Source organism: Vitis vinifera, chromosome 1 (assembly GCF_030704535.1).
Source record: "Vitis vinifera cultivar Pinot Noir 40024 chromosome 1, ASM3070453v1".
Lineage (NCBI taxonomy): Eukaryota > Viridiplantae > Streptophyta > Magnoliopsida > Vitales > Vitaceae > Vitis > Vitis vinifera.
The window spans coordinates 24,680,106-24,697,600 of NC_081805.1; the positions used below are offsets into that span (position 1 = coordinate 24,680,106).

The window sequence follows — 17,495 nt, forward strand, 5'->3', positions numbered from 1 at the left end:
ATCCTTTTTATGAAATTATTTCAAAACAACCATCTTCAACAAATTTGCTATTAGGACACTTCTACCCCCACCAAAAAAAAAGTACCAAGAAAAAGTATTGAAATATAAATTTTAATCACATCAAATAACTTAAAACAGTAGAAATTAATGATGGTGTAAGACATGTAATGATGGTTAAAATTTTGAAAATGTGGTGTAAAAGGTCGATGTGGGTTTGGAATGTACAATATTTAACGTGTGGATCTTATAAAATTGATTTACACATATGAATCATGATGGTGGGTCCAAATTCCAAACTAACATATATAAAGACGAAAATTAGGGTTTAATGTGTCGTCTTTATTTACCGCCTAATAATGTGGACTCACCCAATGCATGTGATGTTATAGAAGGTTGAACCTTGGAGTTGGAGGTTGGTAGTGTCCACGTTCTCTGCATGAAAACTACTTGTTCAACTCTGATGACTCCCTTCTCCAATCATCGACTTCCAAGTGCCTTCCACATTTAAGTTTTGCTTCCCCACAGCATTTTGCCTTTTTGCTTTTGTTTGGAGGTAGGAGCCCACTTCACTTGGTATCAAATTGAAAATTTATGGCGTATGAAATTCTAGTCATGGATATATATATATATGAGACCGAGATACAAAGTAATGAAATCAAACTTGGATATATATATATATATATATATATATAAAATATGATCTGATAACGTAATTTTAATTATTAAAAATACATAATGAAATTTAAGTCTTGAATAAGAATACAAGGATACGAAATCTAAATACAAAGTAATGAAATCGTATCTGAGAGTAATAAGATTTAAAATGTATATATGTTATAGTTTGATTATTATGTCAAAGAAATTAAGAAAGAGACAAAATTTACGATGACTAAGGGCCCTTAATTTCTTTTTTTAAATGTTTGACTCTTTTTTTCTTCGTCAAAGGTAAGTTCGTTTAATTGAATGGTCGTATCACATGAGCTTAATGATATGGTACAAGGGATGTTGAAAGGTTGCATCACCTTTTCTAATGTTTTTCTTTAATTATTTTTCTCTTTCTATTTTTTTTAATAATAAAAAAATTATTTTTATATATTATTTTAAACTCATTTCAATTATTTTATCTTTTTTTATGTAAAAATTAAATAATTTAAAATATATGTAAATTTTTTTATCAATTTTAATCATATTTTATTTTCTTTTATATTTTCATAATAAAATCAAATATAAGAAAATTATTTTTTTAACATTTTTTTAATGCTATCCTAAACCAAATATTGCACAAGGGTTTTCCTCAAATTTTAGTCCCAAAATTAAAAAATAAATGTTGCCCAAATAGCCAATTTGGTTTGGGCCAAGATTGTTGCTTAAATGGAGCCCAGACTGCTCTTCAAGTGGGAGCCCACGCCCCTTTCACGTATAGTTTGCCTTGCCCGTTGGAAATTACTAATTAGTATCCAATGATTATGATGATGGTCTTTCCACCTCTCCATTTCCTTCTAATTCTCACCTCCTTATTTTCTCTCTCCTCCTTATTTTTAATAATTTTATAAATTTATATACCAAAATGTAACCCAAAAATTTAAATACAAATTAATAATAGAATCAATTAAGAAAAACCATTATTTAAAAAAATTAATATATACATTATTTGTGTCTCCATTTTTATTACCCGAAAAATTATGTATAAGACGCATATGAGATAAAAAAAGAATTTAACAAAACCGCATTGAAAGAAGCATTTTTTATTGAGTATAAAATAATTCTTTTACCCTCACTATTAAGAGCTCATTTAACAGTAATTATAGAAGACGCTTTTGATTTTTTTTAATACTTAATTTTTTTTTTATCACGGTCAAAAATGTTAAATTTATATTTTGATATTTCTCATTCGTATTTTATCCTTATTTTTAGGCTATTTTATAAATTAATTTGTATATTCTCATAGATACATTATGTTCTAGAATTTATATAAATTTGAAAAAAAATTAATTATTTATATAACCTGATTGAGTTGAGCTTATAGTTGCCTAGGCATTTTTATCCAGAGGCTTTTAGGATCAGAAATCAGCCCACTTACGGTCCAATCGAAGCAAAATTTGGGCCAGACCAGGCCCAGGCCAGTAATGCTAAAGTCACGGGATTGTCACAGTATAGCATTATGCATCGCCTTTAAGGTTTGCTTGCAGCACAAGAAGACCCGATCTTTATTTACTCAGAAAGTATTCAATCAGTTCTTCTCCAAACGCTGCGTTTCGATCGATCTGTGAGTTCTAGGTACTCCTCTAATCTCTATTCTCAATTCATTCGATCGACTTCTAGTTTATACAATCGTTTGGATGCTTAGAAACTATGAGAAAACCAAAGAAAAATTTGAATCGTAATTTTTTTTTTTCACCAGTTAGGGTTCGAGAATACAAAAAATGACACTCACCTAAATTTATACGAAACTTTGGATTTTTTGATCGGAGCTTTTGGTTTTTGTTTTTTTGTTTTTCGTTTTTGGCAGCAAAGAAAGTGAGAGAGATAATAGCATAGGAATCAAAATGTTGCTTTTGTTTTTCATCATTTTCTTGGTAACCAAGCAGAGGGCTTGGATATCATTCTGAGTGCTTTATTAATTGGGAATGCTATTGCTGGAAGCTTTGAATTCTAGGGTTTTCTCTTGGAATGGCCGTATAACTATTGCAAGTTTGGATAAATTTTTGTTAGATTCACGGTCTTTTTCTATCTGGAAATCTTTTCTCGTGTAAAAAGCGATCTAGTTTTGACGCTGAGGAGAAATGAGACAATGAATTCAAATTTTGAATTCAGAAATTTTCACCACAGTCGAATACAGAAAATTGCCACTTTTGTGTGAGAGTGGTGGGTGGGGTGGCGGGTTTTGGGGCGTGCGGGGAAGCAGAATATGAGAGATAACTTACGAATGAAAATCTTTTCTTTTATTGTTCTCTATTTTCCTGGTAACCAAACAGTTTTCTTTTTGAATGACTTCTAACTTGTCAATGCTATGGCTGAAAACTTTTGAATTCGAAGATTTCTTTCTGGACTACAGCTAAAGTTGGAATTTTTATAAATTTAACTATATGGGAACACAATCTTGCACAATTGTAGCATGAAAAATTATTTGGATTGAATTAATATTCACTAATTTTTTAGGGGTTTCTTCTCTTTGTCTAGGCTATAAGCATGAAGCTTGACACTAGTGGTCTTGAGTCAACTGTACCGCTCTTCGGGGCTAATAGCGAGCTTCTTGGTGGGTTTTCAGCTGCTCCTTCATTTGAGCTTCCAAACACTACTGATGTGAGTTCTGATACATTTGATTTAGAATCTTCCTATCAATGAAAAAAAGGCTCAATTTGGAATGTGATGTCACACTTTCCTTTAGTAGAAATTAGAATCAGTAGGGACTGAAAATGTTTTCCCTTTTTCAGTTTGATGGGTTTCAGAAAGATGCTATTCAAATGGTGAAGCCAGCAAAGGGAACAACAACTCTTGCCTTCATTTTTAAGGAGGGTGTAATGGTTGCTGCTGATTCTCGTGCTAGCATGGGAGGATATATCTGTAAGTTTTTTTTTGTTCTTACTTGGTTCATTTTGAGGAAGATATATTTATACTGTTTAGATTAGTTAGGATTAGTGGACCATATAAACCTGTTCATGAACAAGTTCAATTCAGGAAGAAAAATGGGTGACTTAAAACACTAGTGATTCTGCAATAGTTGCTTCAATATTAATATACAGTGAAATACAAGCATATTGAATTTAAATAAAATGTGGCAACTTATATCTGATATCATGTTTTAGGGGGTTCTGTAGATCTGCATTCATCAAGATAATATGATTTTAAACACCCCTACAAAAAAGCAGTATAGGTTATGCTTGAGAAGTTTTTTTCGTCCTTTAGCATCTATATGTCATGAGTATGGTCCATATGGATGCAATTTCTCATCTATTTTTCCTTGATATATGTATGTTTGTGTATTATATGGTTAGTTGGAACCACACATACCTACACACAGAACTTCCAGTAACCTCTTGCATGTACGAAATAAAACTTTGTAGCTGAGCATACACTATCTCTCTCTCTCTCTCCCCCTAAAGGACCTGAGGATAATATGATTCTGTGCGACCACTGGAACCTTTAGCATCTATATGTCGTGAGTATGGTCCATATGGATGCAATTTCTCATCTATTTTCCTTGATATATGTGTGTGTGTTATATGGTTAGTTGGAACTATATAAACCTATACACAGAACTTCCGGTAAGGGAAAAAATGGAACCTCTTGCAGTGTATGAAATAAAACTTTGTAGCTGAGCATACAACATTTCTCTCCCCCCCACATGATGAAAAAAAAAAAATTGTATAAGGACCTGAGGATAAGATGATCCTATTTGACCACTGTACATTGGTAGAAGCATCATGAATTGGAATAATTGGGAATCTTGAGTAACTAGCCAAGCCACTAAAGCAGCCAAAGTGGTGATAGATCCCATTAGTTAAATGAGTCTTATAGAAAGTGCATCTATTTTTAATCTCTTCTTAAAATAAAAGGAAAAGGAAATTGTCCATTTATAATCCTTCACCAATTGGATTAAAGGATCATCTAATTGGAAATTATAACAGAATTTGTAGGTTGTTAAGTAGTTATAAGATATATACTTATACCTCTAATTATCTCATTTCCTCTATGAGGGAAAGAGAAAATTGAGGTTCTTCCTTATATAGGCAAAACTAATATACACCAAGGAAAATATTTTCTAATAGGGTGTTTTCAGTGCCTTGAGATTTGAGGCCTTGTTTGGCATGACCTTTCAGCAATCTAAAAGCTTTTAATATTTGTCGGAGAGCTTAAAATGTGTTTGATAACACACTAACATTTTATAGGAGATGTTTAAGGCTAGAAGCTCTTTCACTGAAGTTAAGGGTGAGACGCTTTTGTAGAAAAACTTACAAGGGAGGGAAAAATTGTTACAAAATAAAAAAGAGATTAATGGCTTGTTTGACAATGTTTTTAAAAATAGTTTTTGAAAATAGTTTTTGAAAATAGTTCTTAAAAACAGTTCTTAATTGTTTTCAATAACAAAATTTTGTTTAGGAACTCAAGTATAAAAAACAATTTTCTTGCCTTATTCTCCATGAAAGTACTGTGTACTTACATATAATTCAAATGTTCTTAAAGTATTCTCCATATTTTCAATTATTGTTCAGGAATATACTATGAAAAAACAACTAAAACCACCTCAAATTTGTTCTAAAAAATAACCTGTTTTTAGAAAAAAAATTCTAAAAAGAACTATTTTATCTCAAAGTCTACTAAACTTGTTTTCTAAGTTAGAAAACTATTGTATGTTGTAAAGAATAGAAAATTGTTTTTTTTTTAGAACATAAAACTGTTTTTTTGTTTCCTTTTGTCAAATGTGTGTGTTTTTTTCTTTTTTCTTTTTTTCTTTTTTTCTTTTTTTCTTTTATATATATATATATGTATATATGTATATATTCTAGTGAACAGAAAATTATTTTCAAAAATAGTTACCATACAGGGCCTAAGCTTCTAAAATGAACAAATGGAAGTCCTTTAGCTTTTGTTGACAAGGCAACTAATTTACACCTTAATCACTCCTTAGTAAGAAGTACCCTTTTGAGTTGGCATGGGTCCTTTGTTTGGAAGGAGAGGAAGAAAGCTTGGAGAGCGGCTTTTTAGCATTTATTTTGGATCATTTGGAAGGTGAAAAATAGGAGAGTATTTGAAAATACTGAAAATGTGGATCAAACAATCAAATAATGCTCTATGTATAATTTTTTGGAGTGGGTTAGAGTGTACAAGGATATTCCTCAATGTCCATGGTGAACTACATTATTTGACTTAGCTCTAAGTAGGGAGAGGGAGTTGGTTTTTGTATCTTGCTCCACTTTATCTAGCCTTTTGACTCCTTTGTGTACACCATGTATGTCTTTTGCATGCCCTTTTATTAGACACTTTTAATATATTTGATCTTTTCCTATCAAAAAAGAAAAGAAAAATCGTACGATAAATTGAATATGTTGTATTTTCATCTTATTTTCTCAGTTGAATAAATTCTATTATTCAATTTCAAGCAACTTTAAATGTTTCAGGACTTATTTTAAAATTTTGCCTCCCTCTTATTGCGTTTTCACAACATTTCCCATTTTTTATTAAACTAAACTCATCTGATCAAAACTTTGAACCATGAAATAGGGAGATCTTTTGGACTTTGGATGCATTGCCTATTTGTTTTCATTGTCTTCCTTCCTTATTTTTGCAGCATCACAATCTGTGAAGAAAATTATTGAAATTAATCCCTACATGCTTGGCACAATGGCTGGAGGAGCTGCTGATTGCCAGTTTTGGCACAGAAATTTGGGCATTAAGGTAATGTATTTTTGTTGTTTTCTCTAATTTGCACTCTTTTTCAGGCCTGTGATCTACAATAATTATGGAATGATTTGATAGTACTGGTTCTGCTACTGTAAACAAGTATCTTTAGCACTCTGGATTGTTTTATTCTTTGTGCACTCAGCTGGTAAATGTAGACAATTTATTACTGATTGTGTTCAAGGGCTTCTTCCTTAAGCAACGTCTTAATTTTGTAGTCCACCTATGCCGTTGGTAAAAGAATGGAGTCATGTCTTCGTTCTCCTTGCTGACTGCTGAGAGACCACAGCTGTGATAGTCAGCTTTTCTTGCTAAATCCAAATATGGAGTTCCTGTATTCTTTTGATGAATCTTCGTGCTTCCCCTATTATATACTGAAAACTTGATTAAGAAAGACCCTAATGATTATTTGTTTTGATATCAAGATTCTGTCCATCATATAAATTTGAACCTTCTCCTGAATTGCACTTGTAATTTGTGAACATGCTCTTGCCTTGGCTCTTCCGCAATCACTATAACATGCCTTATTTCTTTTTATTTGTTGTTCTGTTATTAATCCATAAAATTCTAATTATACATACATGAGATTTAAGCTTTATTTAACAAAAACACTGAATTAGCCCTTGAGGCATGGGTTGGGTGAAGGCATATATTCTTTCTATTTGTAGCCATTATTCATATATAAAGTCTAATTACACATACATAAACTTTAAGCTTTATTTAACACAAACATTGAACTGGCCCTTGAGGCTTAGCTGGGGTGAGAGAGATCATCAATACTTATTTTTCCCTAATCTTACATAAATTAAATTAATAAGCATATATCGTGTAAAGTCTTTATCTTAGACACTTGGTAGACTGGATAACTGTTTCTCATGAAATGAGCTTAGGCATGTATGGAATACTTATGAGTTGACCCAATGGCCTTGCTCTTAGGTTGACCCAATTACCCACAGATATGAACTGATGTATATTTGCTTGCAATATTCCAGTGCCGACTGCATGAACTTGCAAACAAGCGAAGGATTTCAGTTACAGGGGCTTCAAAACTGCTGGCAAACATTCTATATTCTTACCGTGGAATGGGTCTATCTGTTGGGACCATGATTGCTGGGTGGGATGAAACGGTAATGAGATTTGAATATTATGAAATGATCTTTTGCCTATCTTAATTTCATGATCTTAATCTGTCTACTTTGTGGGGTATGTAGGGTCCTGGACTGTATTATGTGGACAGTGAAGGGGGCAGGCTGAAAGGAACACGATTCTCTGTTGGATCTGGTTCGCCTTATGCTTATGGTGTACTGGATAATGGGTATGTGCTTTTTTTGCCCCTTTATTCCTGTTATCTGTTGCTCTTTGCATGTTTGAGCTATATCAGTGGATATTTCATTTCCAAATATCTAATGGAAATTCCTTGGAAAATTAGAGAAATATTGCACTAAACCATAAACTGGGATAAAAGCAGGTGGTACACATGTTTTATAAAACATCTTCTGGATCTAGCTATTTTGCCATTGTTGGATCTTGTTGATAGTATGGGGATTGATTAACTAGTTAGTGTTCTTGTTGTATTTATATTTTCTTTTTTGGTTTGTGTACTGTTTGTATACTTCGTCTGTACATGGGTTGCACCTCTTTTTTTCCTTCACACGATCATGAATATATTTATCCTATTTTGCATATCCCTCAAAAAGGGGAAGAACAAAGAGCTCTTAGACGATGCCACAAAACATTTTGAGATGCCTTAAATTTGTTGAAAACTTGGCATTCTCATGCTTCCTCACCAGTTCCTTTCCATGTGATGCCAACTGCCTCACCCCATGAAAGTTCCATTGATGTTAGGGAAAGCTAGATCCTGGAAATGGTAGGGTCATGGACTTGAGGATGGAACGCTATTTTGTTGCTAAGTCTGTGGAATGATGGGAAGTGTGCTTCATTGTTGATATGCCACTTTCTAGAGAATTAGGGGTTATATTAGACTTGTATTACATCATAATGTTATTCTGTCCCTTCAAAGAGTATGCTTCTAAATTTCTTGCTTCATTCAAACAAAGATCTTTTGAAAATTCAGTTGACATTCCTTTCGGTGTTTTTGCATGGTCAGATCTCATGTATTCTGAGTGTTCTGTTCTTTAAATCATATTATTCTTATATGTTATTTTTCTTGTTGTTGTCACTCATGGCAGATACCGTTATGATATGTCTGTTGAGGAAGCTGCTGAATTGGCTAGACGATCTATTTATCATGCGACATTCCGTGATGGAGCTAGTGGTGGAGTTGCAAGCGGTACTTACTCTCTCTCTCTCTCTCTCTCTCTCTCTCTCCCATGTGGATACATACAAATGTATGTAGTTGTGTTTACGGTTTAAACATGTATTTTTTGTTAGTTTATTATGTGGGGCCAAATGGGTGGAAGAAGCTGTCTGGTGATGATGTCGGAGAACTCCACTACAAATACTACCCGGTTATGCCAAGCACAGTGGAACAGGAAATGGTTGAAGTAGCAGGAGCTTGAGAGAAAGATGCCTTGGAACAACTTAGACCAGGTTTGAGATGTTCTCGTTCTTAATACATGACATGAAGGGATGGATTCGCCTATGTTCTGATGAACCCAAAAATCCTTGAATACATGTACTTTGGTTTGATCCCAAACAACTCATTAACAGACCCGGGTTTCAGTTATTGTCATAAGAACCTTTACTATTATGATCCTTTTGTCCTGGCAATTTAGTTTTATTCTCAGTTCTTTGCTGCATGTGTCATGAACTTTAATTTCAATCTCTTTGCAGTATCCTGATGTGCCACTGAAAAATTCAATGCCTCTAACAGGACCTTATCCACCAACAATCACTCCATTTTTGTGAAAGAACCAATGGACAATGAATATATCTAATCTGCAATCTGAGATCCTCCAATTATTACATTTGGGCACCTCTCAGAAGCACAATCAATTTAAAGGACCAAGCCTCGTAATTGGATTGGTCCCATTAAGAAAGTAGCATTAGAAAGAATCAAATTGATTAAATGATGTCACCCATTTATTTTGTTCAGTTTCTATGAACTGTAGACACTTTTGTTTAAAGAATTATTTTAGAATGGTTACTGGGATGAAATGATTGAATTCATGAATCATTTTGATTGCTCTGCAAAGCAATGCAGTCTGTCAAATGATCAGGTCCTGGCACTTACTGGTAGTTGGTTTAACGTGCAAATTCGGATGAAACCCAAGGGAGCAGCTTGAATTATTGGCTTGCAGGCATGGTCTGGATTGTGTTAATGACAGGAGCATCTGTACATTTTTTGTGTATGAAGAAAACTGATGAGCTATCCATTGTCCTTTTTTGACTGAATGAATTGATAGTGTCTTCTTGTGTAGGTTGTGACTTTGTGAGTTGGGTTCTGCTTGTTCTTTTCTTTTCCTCCCCTTTTTACCAACCTTATGCTGGTCTTTCAAACACTGAAATAATTAGGAGAATGTTGTTTAAGGTCTTTCACCCTATCTATCATACCCTCGTGAGTGTGATATCTAAGCAAGATAGAATGAACAGAAGAGGGGTTCGGATTTTAAACCAAATTCTCTCGTGGTAAGTCAAAATGGGACACATGCTGTCATGTCATGAGGATGAGAATAACCCATGTTTGATTGGCTTGGTACGAAGTCATGTCCCATCCCTTGAGTACAAAGCAATGCAATTTTTTTTATAATCCTTCTAGTTCTTTCCATTTGTCATGAGAATATGACTTCTCATGAACGAGCCTCTTTTCACCTGCCTTTTGTTAGAAAAAGACAAAGTGATCGTTACATGCTATGAATTTAGAATTGAGAAAAGAGAAGATGAAGTGGGAGTCAAGAATTAGAAATAGAAGTTTTTGATCCCCTTTGGAGGATCATGCATTTTGTTTTTTTCCCCTTTTTTTCCCCTTTTCTGACAAGAATGAGAAAATGCAAATTTCTATTTACCCCATTTTTTCTTCCCAATTCTGACAATGATAAAAGGAGTAGGTTTGTGTGTTTGTTTTAACAGTTTGTTGAATTGTCTTTTTAAATAGGTCCTGAGCATGAATATTTTTTGCTTTAGCAATACATCAATAACATGTGCCTTTATTTTGATATAGCTTTTCAATTGTCAAAATGCTCATGATTGTTGTTGGAGGGTATTGTATTGATCATTTCTTCAAGCACTTCAAGAAAGATTTTTTTTTTTTATTTTATAGATTATTTTTCCCAAAATTAAGAGTTTTATACTTTTGTGTAGGCACTATAACATGCTTCAAAATTTAAAATAGGCATGTAGGATATTTCTTTTAGGGATATAAAATGAATCCTGAAAAAAAAAAAAAATTAATGAAAGATAAATTTTTTTTTTTTTCAAAATATAAATGCAAGTGGGCTTGATGGATAGGCTACTTTAAAGCATATTTTAATTTATTTTCTCTATTTAAAAAAATAAGTGGAAACATGAAAAGTGATGAGATGGCTCCAGAGACTAAACATACCACAACTTCAATAAATTATATTACCATATAAAATCATACTATAGCATCACATGCTATTCTCCCTCATACACATACTATGTATAATAAATGCAATCCTATACCCTTAACTACCCTAAAACAAATCACAAGCAAACATTTATAACAAAACGACCATACAAGCTGGAAACAGCATCTCTCTCTCTCTCCCTCTCTCTCTCTCCCTCTCTCTCTCTCCCTCTCCCTCTCTCTTCTTGGCTTTGTTAGCTTTGAAGCTTAGTTTCATGATTGGTATTGTAGATAAAATCATGATGCAGCTCTCCACTAAACACTTGAGAAATAAAATTTTAAAGGCAATGAAAAATGTTAAGTAAAGGGAAGTAGTGGGGTGTGTGTACATGTAAAAGTGTGGTTGAGACATGAGATGAGAGAGTGTCCTATCATTGGTGTATTGGTGGTGTTGGTTAGAGGAAAGTGATGGGTTTTTATTAGAAAGTTATTATAATCTTTCTCCTCTGTAGGGCTTCCCTACTCTCTCTGCCACCCAACCATACCTTTCATTGATTCCTTCTTTCTTTCCTTGGGACAACTAGACTCTAATTATTACAAATTATTGTTGTTTTCATTTACGGTAACATTTATGGATTTGTGTCTTGTAATGGGACTCATTTACTTTCTATTAAGGTTTGCATTTAACTTTCTTTGATTTAATTAAGTTTGTTCATGATCATAAGTTAGGGGTTTTTTTTTTTGATGGGTGGGGATAAATAAGATTAAAGATTTAAATTTAATTCTATGTTAATAAAAATAAATGGAAAGCCCCCCTCCTGCTTCGGATTTTATATGAAATTTTAAATTTATTTATTGGTTTTCGAAACTGGAATATCATTAAATAATTAATTTAGTATAAGTTTGTATTAGAAAAAGAGGACAGAACGTACGAGGGATTTGGTAATTAATTTACTCTATAATGATTTATGAGAAATTAAAAAGAGAACATATGAATAGAAAAGAACAGAAAGATTAGTGTTCAAACATACTATATTGATTACAAAAATTCAATAATAATAAGAAAATACTAAAATTGCCATTTGGAGGGCCCACTAAATAGTTTGAGCATTGAAGATATCATATGCTTGAATAAATATCTCATTTATTGATAATTAATTGGTGAAATATCTTATGAGTAGTTAAGACACTAAGATGGATCAAATAAATATCCAACATCCATGTTGTATTAATATGATTTTGATATCTCATATCACCTTGACACACTTGAATATTGGCCCAACTGTATGTAGCTCATGTATTGATGATGAATTGGTAAAATATTTGTATTGGGTATCCAAAAAGTTTATGTTTGGAGGGCTAACTATTGGTGACAGTGCACTCCTGCAGAGCTAATGATGAGTTACTTGGGGGTCTGATGACTCTGATCTTAGAGGCCTACCCCCAATCTGCTGTGAATAGTTGTTGGCTATTATGCATGCATGTGCACATCCGTGAAGCATGGGTGCACCCAATTTGGAGTTTCCTTTCAAACCCATACCCTTAATTTATTTAATTTTTAAAAATATATATCTATGATATTTGGATGGATAGATGGAGCTCCATGTTTGAAAAAGAAAAAGAAGACTTAGAATTTGATTGGAAATGTGTTTTGTTTTTTTTTTTTAAATTTAAAAATAGGGTTGGGAATCTTTTGAGAAAAAATAAATTTTTAAAACTTGTTTTAAAAATGGGGTTTTATTTAAAAATATATTTTAATTATTTTTAGCTGTTTTTTGAAATATTTTAAAAAATAATAATTTAAATAAAATGATTAAAAATAAAATATTAGGGATAATTTCTTTTTTAAAAAAATATATATTTGAATCTAAACATTTTATTCTAATAAATATAATAGAATTGTTTTTCAAATCATTCCCAAATAGATTTTTATATTTCTTTCAAACCCAATTTTAAAAAAAATAAAAATAAAAATTGTATTCTACAATTTATTTTTGAAAAATAAAAATGTAAGTAGATAATATTTTTTGGTAAGAAGAAAAATGACCAAAAAACATAAGCAAAATGGAGAGGAAATGAGGGAGGAGGGCATTGCGTTTCTTCTACTCCCTTGCTATCTCTTCCCTTCCGTTAGGAAGTCTTCTCTTTTGGCGGGAGGCCCCACCACTCAAAACCACACTCTCCTCCCTCTCACGTCTCTCTCTCTCTCTCTCTCTCTCTCTTTCCTATTAAATCACCAACCACCCAATCCCTCTTCTCTTCAACCTTTGCCCCCCTAGTCTGCACTCTGCACTCTCCACTCTCTACTCTGTAATCTCTTTTTCTTTCTCTCCATCCAAAACGACGTCGTTTCATCATCAACACCATGCAGCTCTTCTCCCTCTCCTTCTTCCTCTTCTTCTTCCTTCTCAATCCTACTCCCTCTCTCTCACTTTCTTCTGATGGCCTCTCCTTACTCTCCCTCAAGTCCGCCGTTGACGACGCCGCCTCCGCCTTCTCCGACTGGAACGAGGACGACCCCAACCCCTGCCGCTGGACCGGCATTTCCTGCATGAATGTCTCCGGCTTCTCCGACCCCCGCGTCGTCGGAATTGCGATCTCCGGTAGGAATCTCCGTGGGTATATTCCGTCTGAATTGGGGAATCTTTTCTATCTCCGGCGGCTCAATCTTCATGGGAATAACTTTTACGGGTCAATTCCGGTTCAGTTGTTTAATGCTTCGTCTTTGCATAGTATTTTTTTGTATGGGAATAATCTCTCCGGTACTCTCCCGCCGGCGATGTGTCAGCTGCCCAGGTTGCAGAATGTCGATTTTTCCAATAATTCGCTGTCGGGATCGATTCCGGAGGGTTTGAAGAAGTGTAAACAGTTGCAGAGGTTGGTCGTCACCCGGAATCAATTTTCCGGCGAAATTCCGGAGGGGATTTGGCCGGAGATGGAGAATTTGGTTCAGCTCGATCTGTCGTCGAATGAGTTCAACGGATCGATTCCTGATGATATCGGTGAGCTGAAGTCGCTCTCCGGAACTCTGAACCTCTCTCACAACCATTTCACAGGAAAGATTCCAAAATCGCTCGGGAACCTGCCGGAGACGGTGAGTTTCGACCTCCGGAGCAACAATCTCTCCGGCGAAATCCCCCAGACCGGCGCGTTTGCCAACCAAGGCCCCACCGCATTCCTCAACAACCCCGACCTCTGCGGCTTCCCCCTCCAGAAATCCTGCCGGAACCCATCCCGGAGTTCTCCGGAGGGTCAGAGCTCATCCCCAGAATCTGGCACCAATGCAAGAAAAGGCCTGAGCCCAGGTTTGATCATCCTAATATCCGTCGCTGACGCCGCCGGAGTGGCTTTCATTGGCTTGATCATAGTGTACATATACTGGAAAAACAGGGATTCACAGGGCTGCAGCTGCACCGGCAAAGAAAAACTCGGCAGTACCGGAAGATCCGCTTTGTGTTCGTGCCTTTCTGCCCACAGTTTTCAGAATAATGACTCCGAAATGGAATCAGATAAGGAAAGAGGAGGCAAAGGAGCAGAGGGTGATCTTGTAGCCATTGACAAAGGCTTCAGTTTTGAACTGGATGAGCTTTTAAGGGCATCAGCCTACGTGTTAGGAAAGAGTGGTTTGGGGATTGTGTACAAGGTGGTGCTCGGAAATGGAGTTCCAGTGGCGGTGAGGCGGTTGGGGGAGGGTGGGGAGCAGAGGTACAAGGAATTTGTGGCTGAGGTTCAGGCTATTGGGAGAGTGAAGCACCCCAACGTTGTCAAGTTGAGAGCTTACTATTGGGCTCCTGATGAGAAGCTCCTGATTTCGGATTTCATCTCCAATGGCAACTTGGCTAATGCTCTCCGAGGTAACCTTCCTAAATTTTTCCTTCACGTGTGAATTCACAATTTTTTCTGCGTTTTCCTAATTACCAATTTTAGAATGTGTAGTTCCTTAAATATTATTTATCATTTCAATTACTTATCCTTACATGAGCTCTGTTCAACCTTGGATCCTGAATGAATCCTGTTCCCTTCTTGGGATGTTGAGCTTTTGGATTGAAGTTTGAAGCAAAACTGGCAAAAGCCAGAAATGTCTAAAGTTTATGTTTTTACCTTTTATGCATGGTGTGTGTGTATGTTGGATCAAGAATTAAAGGGTCAACTTTAGGATACACAATTAAGAAACATGGTGAATGATAGCGAGGTTTTGGAGTATCGGTCCTGGCACAGTTAGGAGATCCAACGTAAGGGAGTTCCCTTGACCATGATTGAGCATCATCAAAGCCAATGCCAGCAAGGATGATGGGGTGCCCATGATGCAAGGGGTTAGAATTTTGATAGCTCAATCACGCAGCAGTGGGCCAAGATGGATGGCATTCCATAATTTTTCAATAGTAGGTTAGCTTTTTTGTGTAACGAAAGCTACAGCCCCGCATGGGCTAATCTCCCCGCCTTGTAATCATGTTGATTATTGGGATCCAAGAGGGTGTTTTGAGTATGTTTTGAGATTTGCTGGTGCCTGATTTGGATTTCTTGAGTACTAATTAAAGCGTCCTCTAAAGGTTCCTCTTGGTCTTTTTCTTCCACTTTAGTGAGAGAAAATTTTCTGGAAAGAAGTGAGCTTTGGATTTCTCCTTTTCCTCTTCCTTTTTCCTGAAAAAGGGTAGACTTTCTTTCCAGTGCACCTGTTTGCTTTCAATATCAGCCAGGTTGATCATCTCCCTTCTCCCTTGCAACACAGCTCATCTCCTTTTATGACTTCTTGGTATAGTGGGTCCCTTGGTCTTTCCTTCTTGTTACTGCACTCATAGTTATGTCTCACCTGGTACCGTTGCTCTCACTTTCCTTTTTCTTTGACCAGAATTGATCTCAAAGAAAATTAGTAACTGTGAAACCACATACAGAGAAAAGAGAGAGAAGTTGTTGAGATACATGTGCATATTGATTTAAAAGGGTCATCTACGGAGTTTAAGATTCTGAAAGTCCATATGCCTTGATTGACCTCAATAAGAATTAATTTTCAATGGTCAGTTCAGTACTGACCTAGGAGTTCTTTATGGCTCTCATGTGAATGCATGCGCCATCTTGGCCTTATCTTATCAACCACTCTCCCACTCAGGCATTTGCATTCAAGGTTTTAAAAATGAAGGATGGTCAATTTTGATAGGATTTTATTAGTATTAATTGCATCTTATTCAGTTAACATGGATGATCCAGTAGTAGCCTTATGATCCATCTATTGGGAACTTAGTATATGCTTAGGCATCGCAACTGATCATACAATATTTTTAATTTTACAGGGAGAAGTGGACAGCCATCATCGAGCCTCTCATGGTCAACCAGGCTGAAAATTGCCAAGGGAACAGCCCGGGGCTTGGCCTACCTGCATGAATGCAGTCCAAGAAAGTTTGTCCATGGAGACATAAAACCCTCCAACATCCTCCTTGACAACGAATTCCAGCCCTATATCTCTGATTTTGGCCTCAACAGACTAATTACAATCACAGGCAACAACCCTGCCTCATCCGGTGGCTTCATTGGTGGAGCCCTCCCCTATCTAAAATCAGTCCAACCAGAACGACCCAACAATTACAAAGCCCCAGAGGCTCGGGTTGCCAACAGCCGCCCTACACAAAAATGGGATGTCTACTCATTTGGGGTTGTATTACTTGAACTGCTGACCGGAAAATCCCCAGAGCTCTCCTCTCCAACCACATCAACATCCACAGAAGTCCCAGATCTAGTGAAGTGGGTGAGGAAAGGATTTGAAGAGGAGAATCCCCTTTCAGATATGGTAGACCCCTTGTTGCTCCAAGAAGTGCAAGCCAAGAAGGAGGTGCTAGCAGTGTTTCATGTGGCCCTTGCCTGCACTGAGGGAGACCCAGAACTTCGGCCTAGGATGAAGACTCTCTCAGAAAACCTAGAAAGAATTGGATCATAAGAAAAAACCCATATGGTCTTCAATCAACATGGTTATCAAGGAATATCAAATTTCCCTGATTTTGCAGTGATGGTGAATTTTGTAAGCTTTAAGCTTTATGACAGCAATGCAGAATCCTCCTTGGCCTTCACCTTCAAATCCAACATCCCCAGAACACAGAAATTTTCTCCATGTTTCAGCAAATTTTGGGAACATCATTGGATGGATTACACATTAATTGTTTATTTTCTTTCTTTTCCTTCTGTTGGTCAAGTAGCTAAATTTGTAATTTAAATATCTGTATCAATGCCTCATGCCCTCAAGTATGTGCTCCAAATAAAACTGGTATATTTTTTTCTTCTCTTCTTCTCTTCTTTTGCTCTTGGTTTTGTGTCTCACTTTGCAAGGCTTACTAGTTGCCATGTATAGTCTTTTTCCTGTCTCGCCATGTATTGAAACTTTTGATGAATCCAAACTTGTATCAAAATTACAACACTTATAGGGTGGGAATCTTGGTTTAATTTGGCTTGCCTCATAAACAAGCAATCAATAAGCTGATCAAAATTTTAGCAGCATTTTGCCTATTTATAATATTTGACAAAAATTTTCATCTATAAAAATATATGTACATAATTCATTATAATTAATTGGTAAGCATAACAAAACAATGACCCACAAACAAATTGTAGAAATTACATGTTT

The 17,495-nt window shown here is 35.6% G+C and overlaps 2 protein-coding genes across 3 annotated transcripts; both read left to right on the forward strand.

The window, feature by feature from the left end:
- Positions 1-2,144: 2,144 nt before the first annotated feature.
- LOC100261458 (proteasome subunit beta type-5) lies at positions 2,145-9,158 on the forward strand. 2 transcript variants are annotated; one of them, XM_002264792.5, is made up of 8 exons: positions 2,145-2,277; positions 3,181-3,303; positions 3,435-3,564; positions 6,290-6,396; positions 7,392-7,526; positions 7,611-7,714; positions 8,589-8,689; positions 8,791-9,158. In XM_002264792.5, the coding sequence occupies exons 2-8, from the start codon at positions 3,190-3,192 to the stop codon at positions 8,916-8,918; spliced, it is 819 nt and encodes a 272-aa protein (XP_002264828.1). In that variant the 5' UTR covers positions 2,145-2,277; positions 3,181-3,189; the 3' UTR covers positions 8,919-9,158. The 2 variants fall into 2 exon arrangements, with proteins under 2 accessions (XP_002264828.1, XP_010655500.1); XM_010657198.2 differs by having other exon boundaries at positions 2,167-2,277; positions 3,160-3,303.
- Positions 9,159-11,622: 2,464 nt separating this feature from the next.
- LOC100263011 (receptor protein kinase-like protein ZAR1) lies at positions 11,623-17,155 on the forward strand. The gene is made up of 2 exons (XM_002265115.5): positions 11,623-14,739; positions 16,174-17,155. The coding sequence occupies exons 1-2, from the start codon at positions 13,251-13,253 to the stop codon at positions 16,812-16,814; spliced, it is 2,130 nt and encodes a 709-aa protein (XP_002265151.2). The 5' UTR covers positions 11,623-13,250; the 3' UTR covers positions 16,815-17,155.
- Positions 17,156-17,495: the final 340 nt, after the last annotated feature.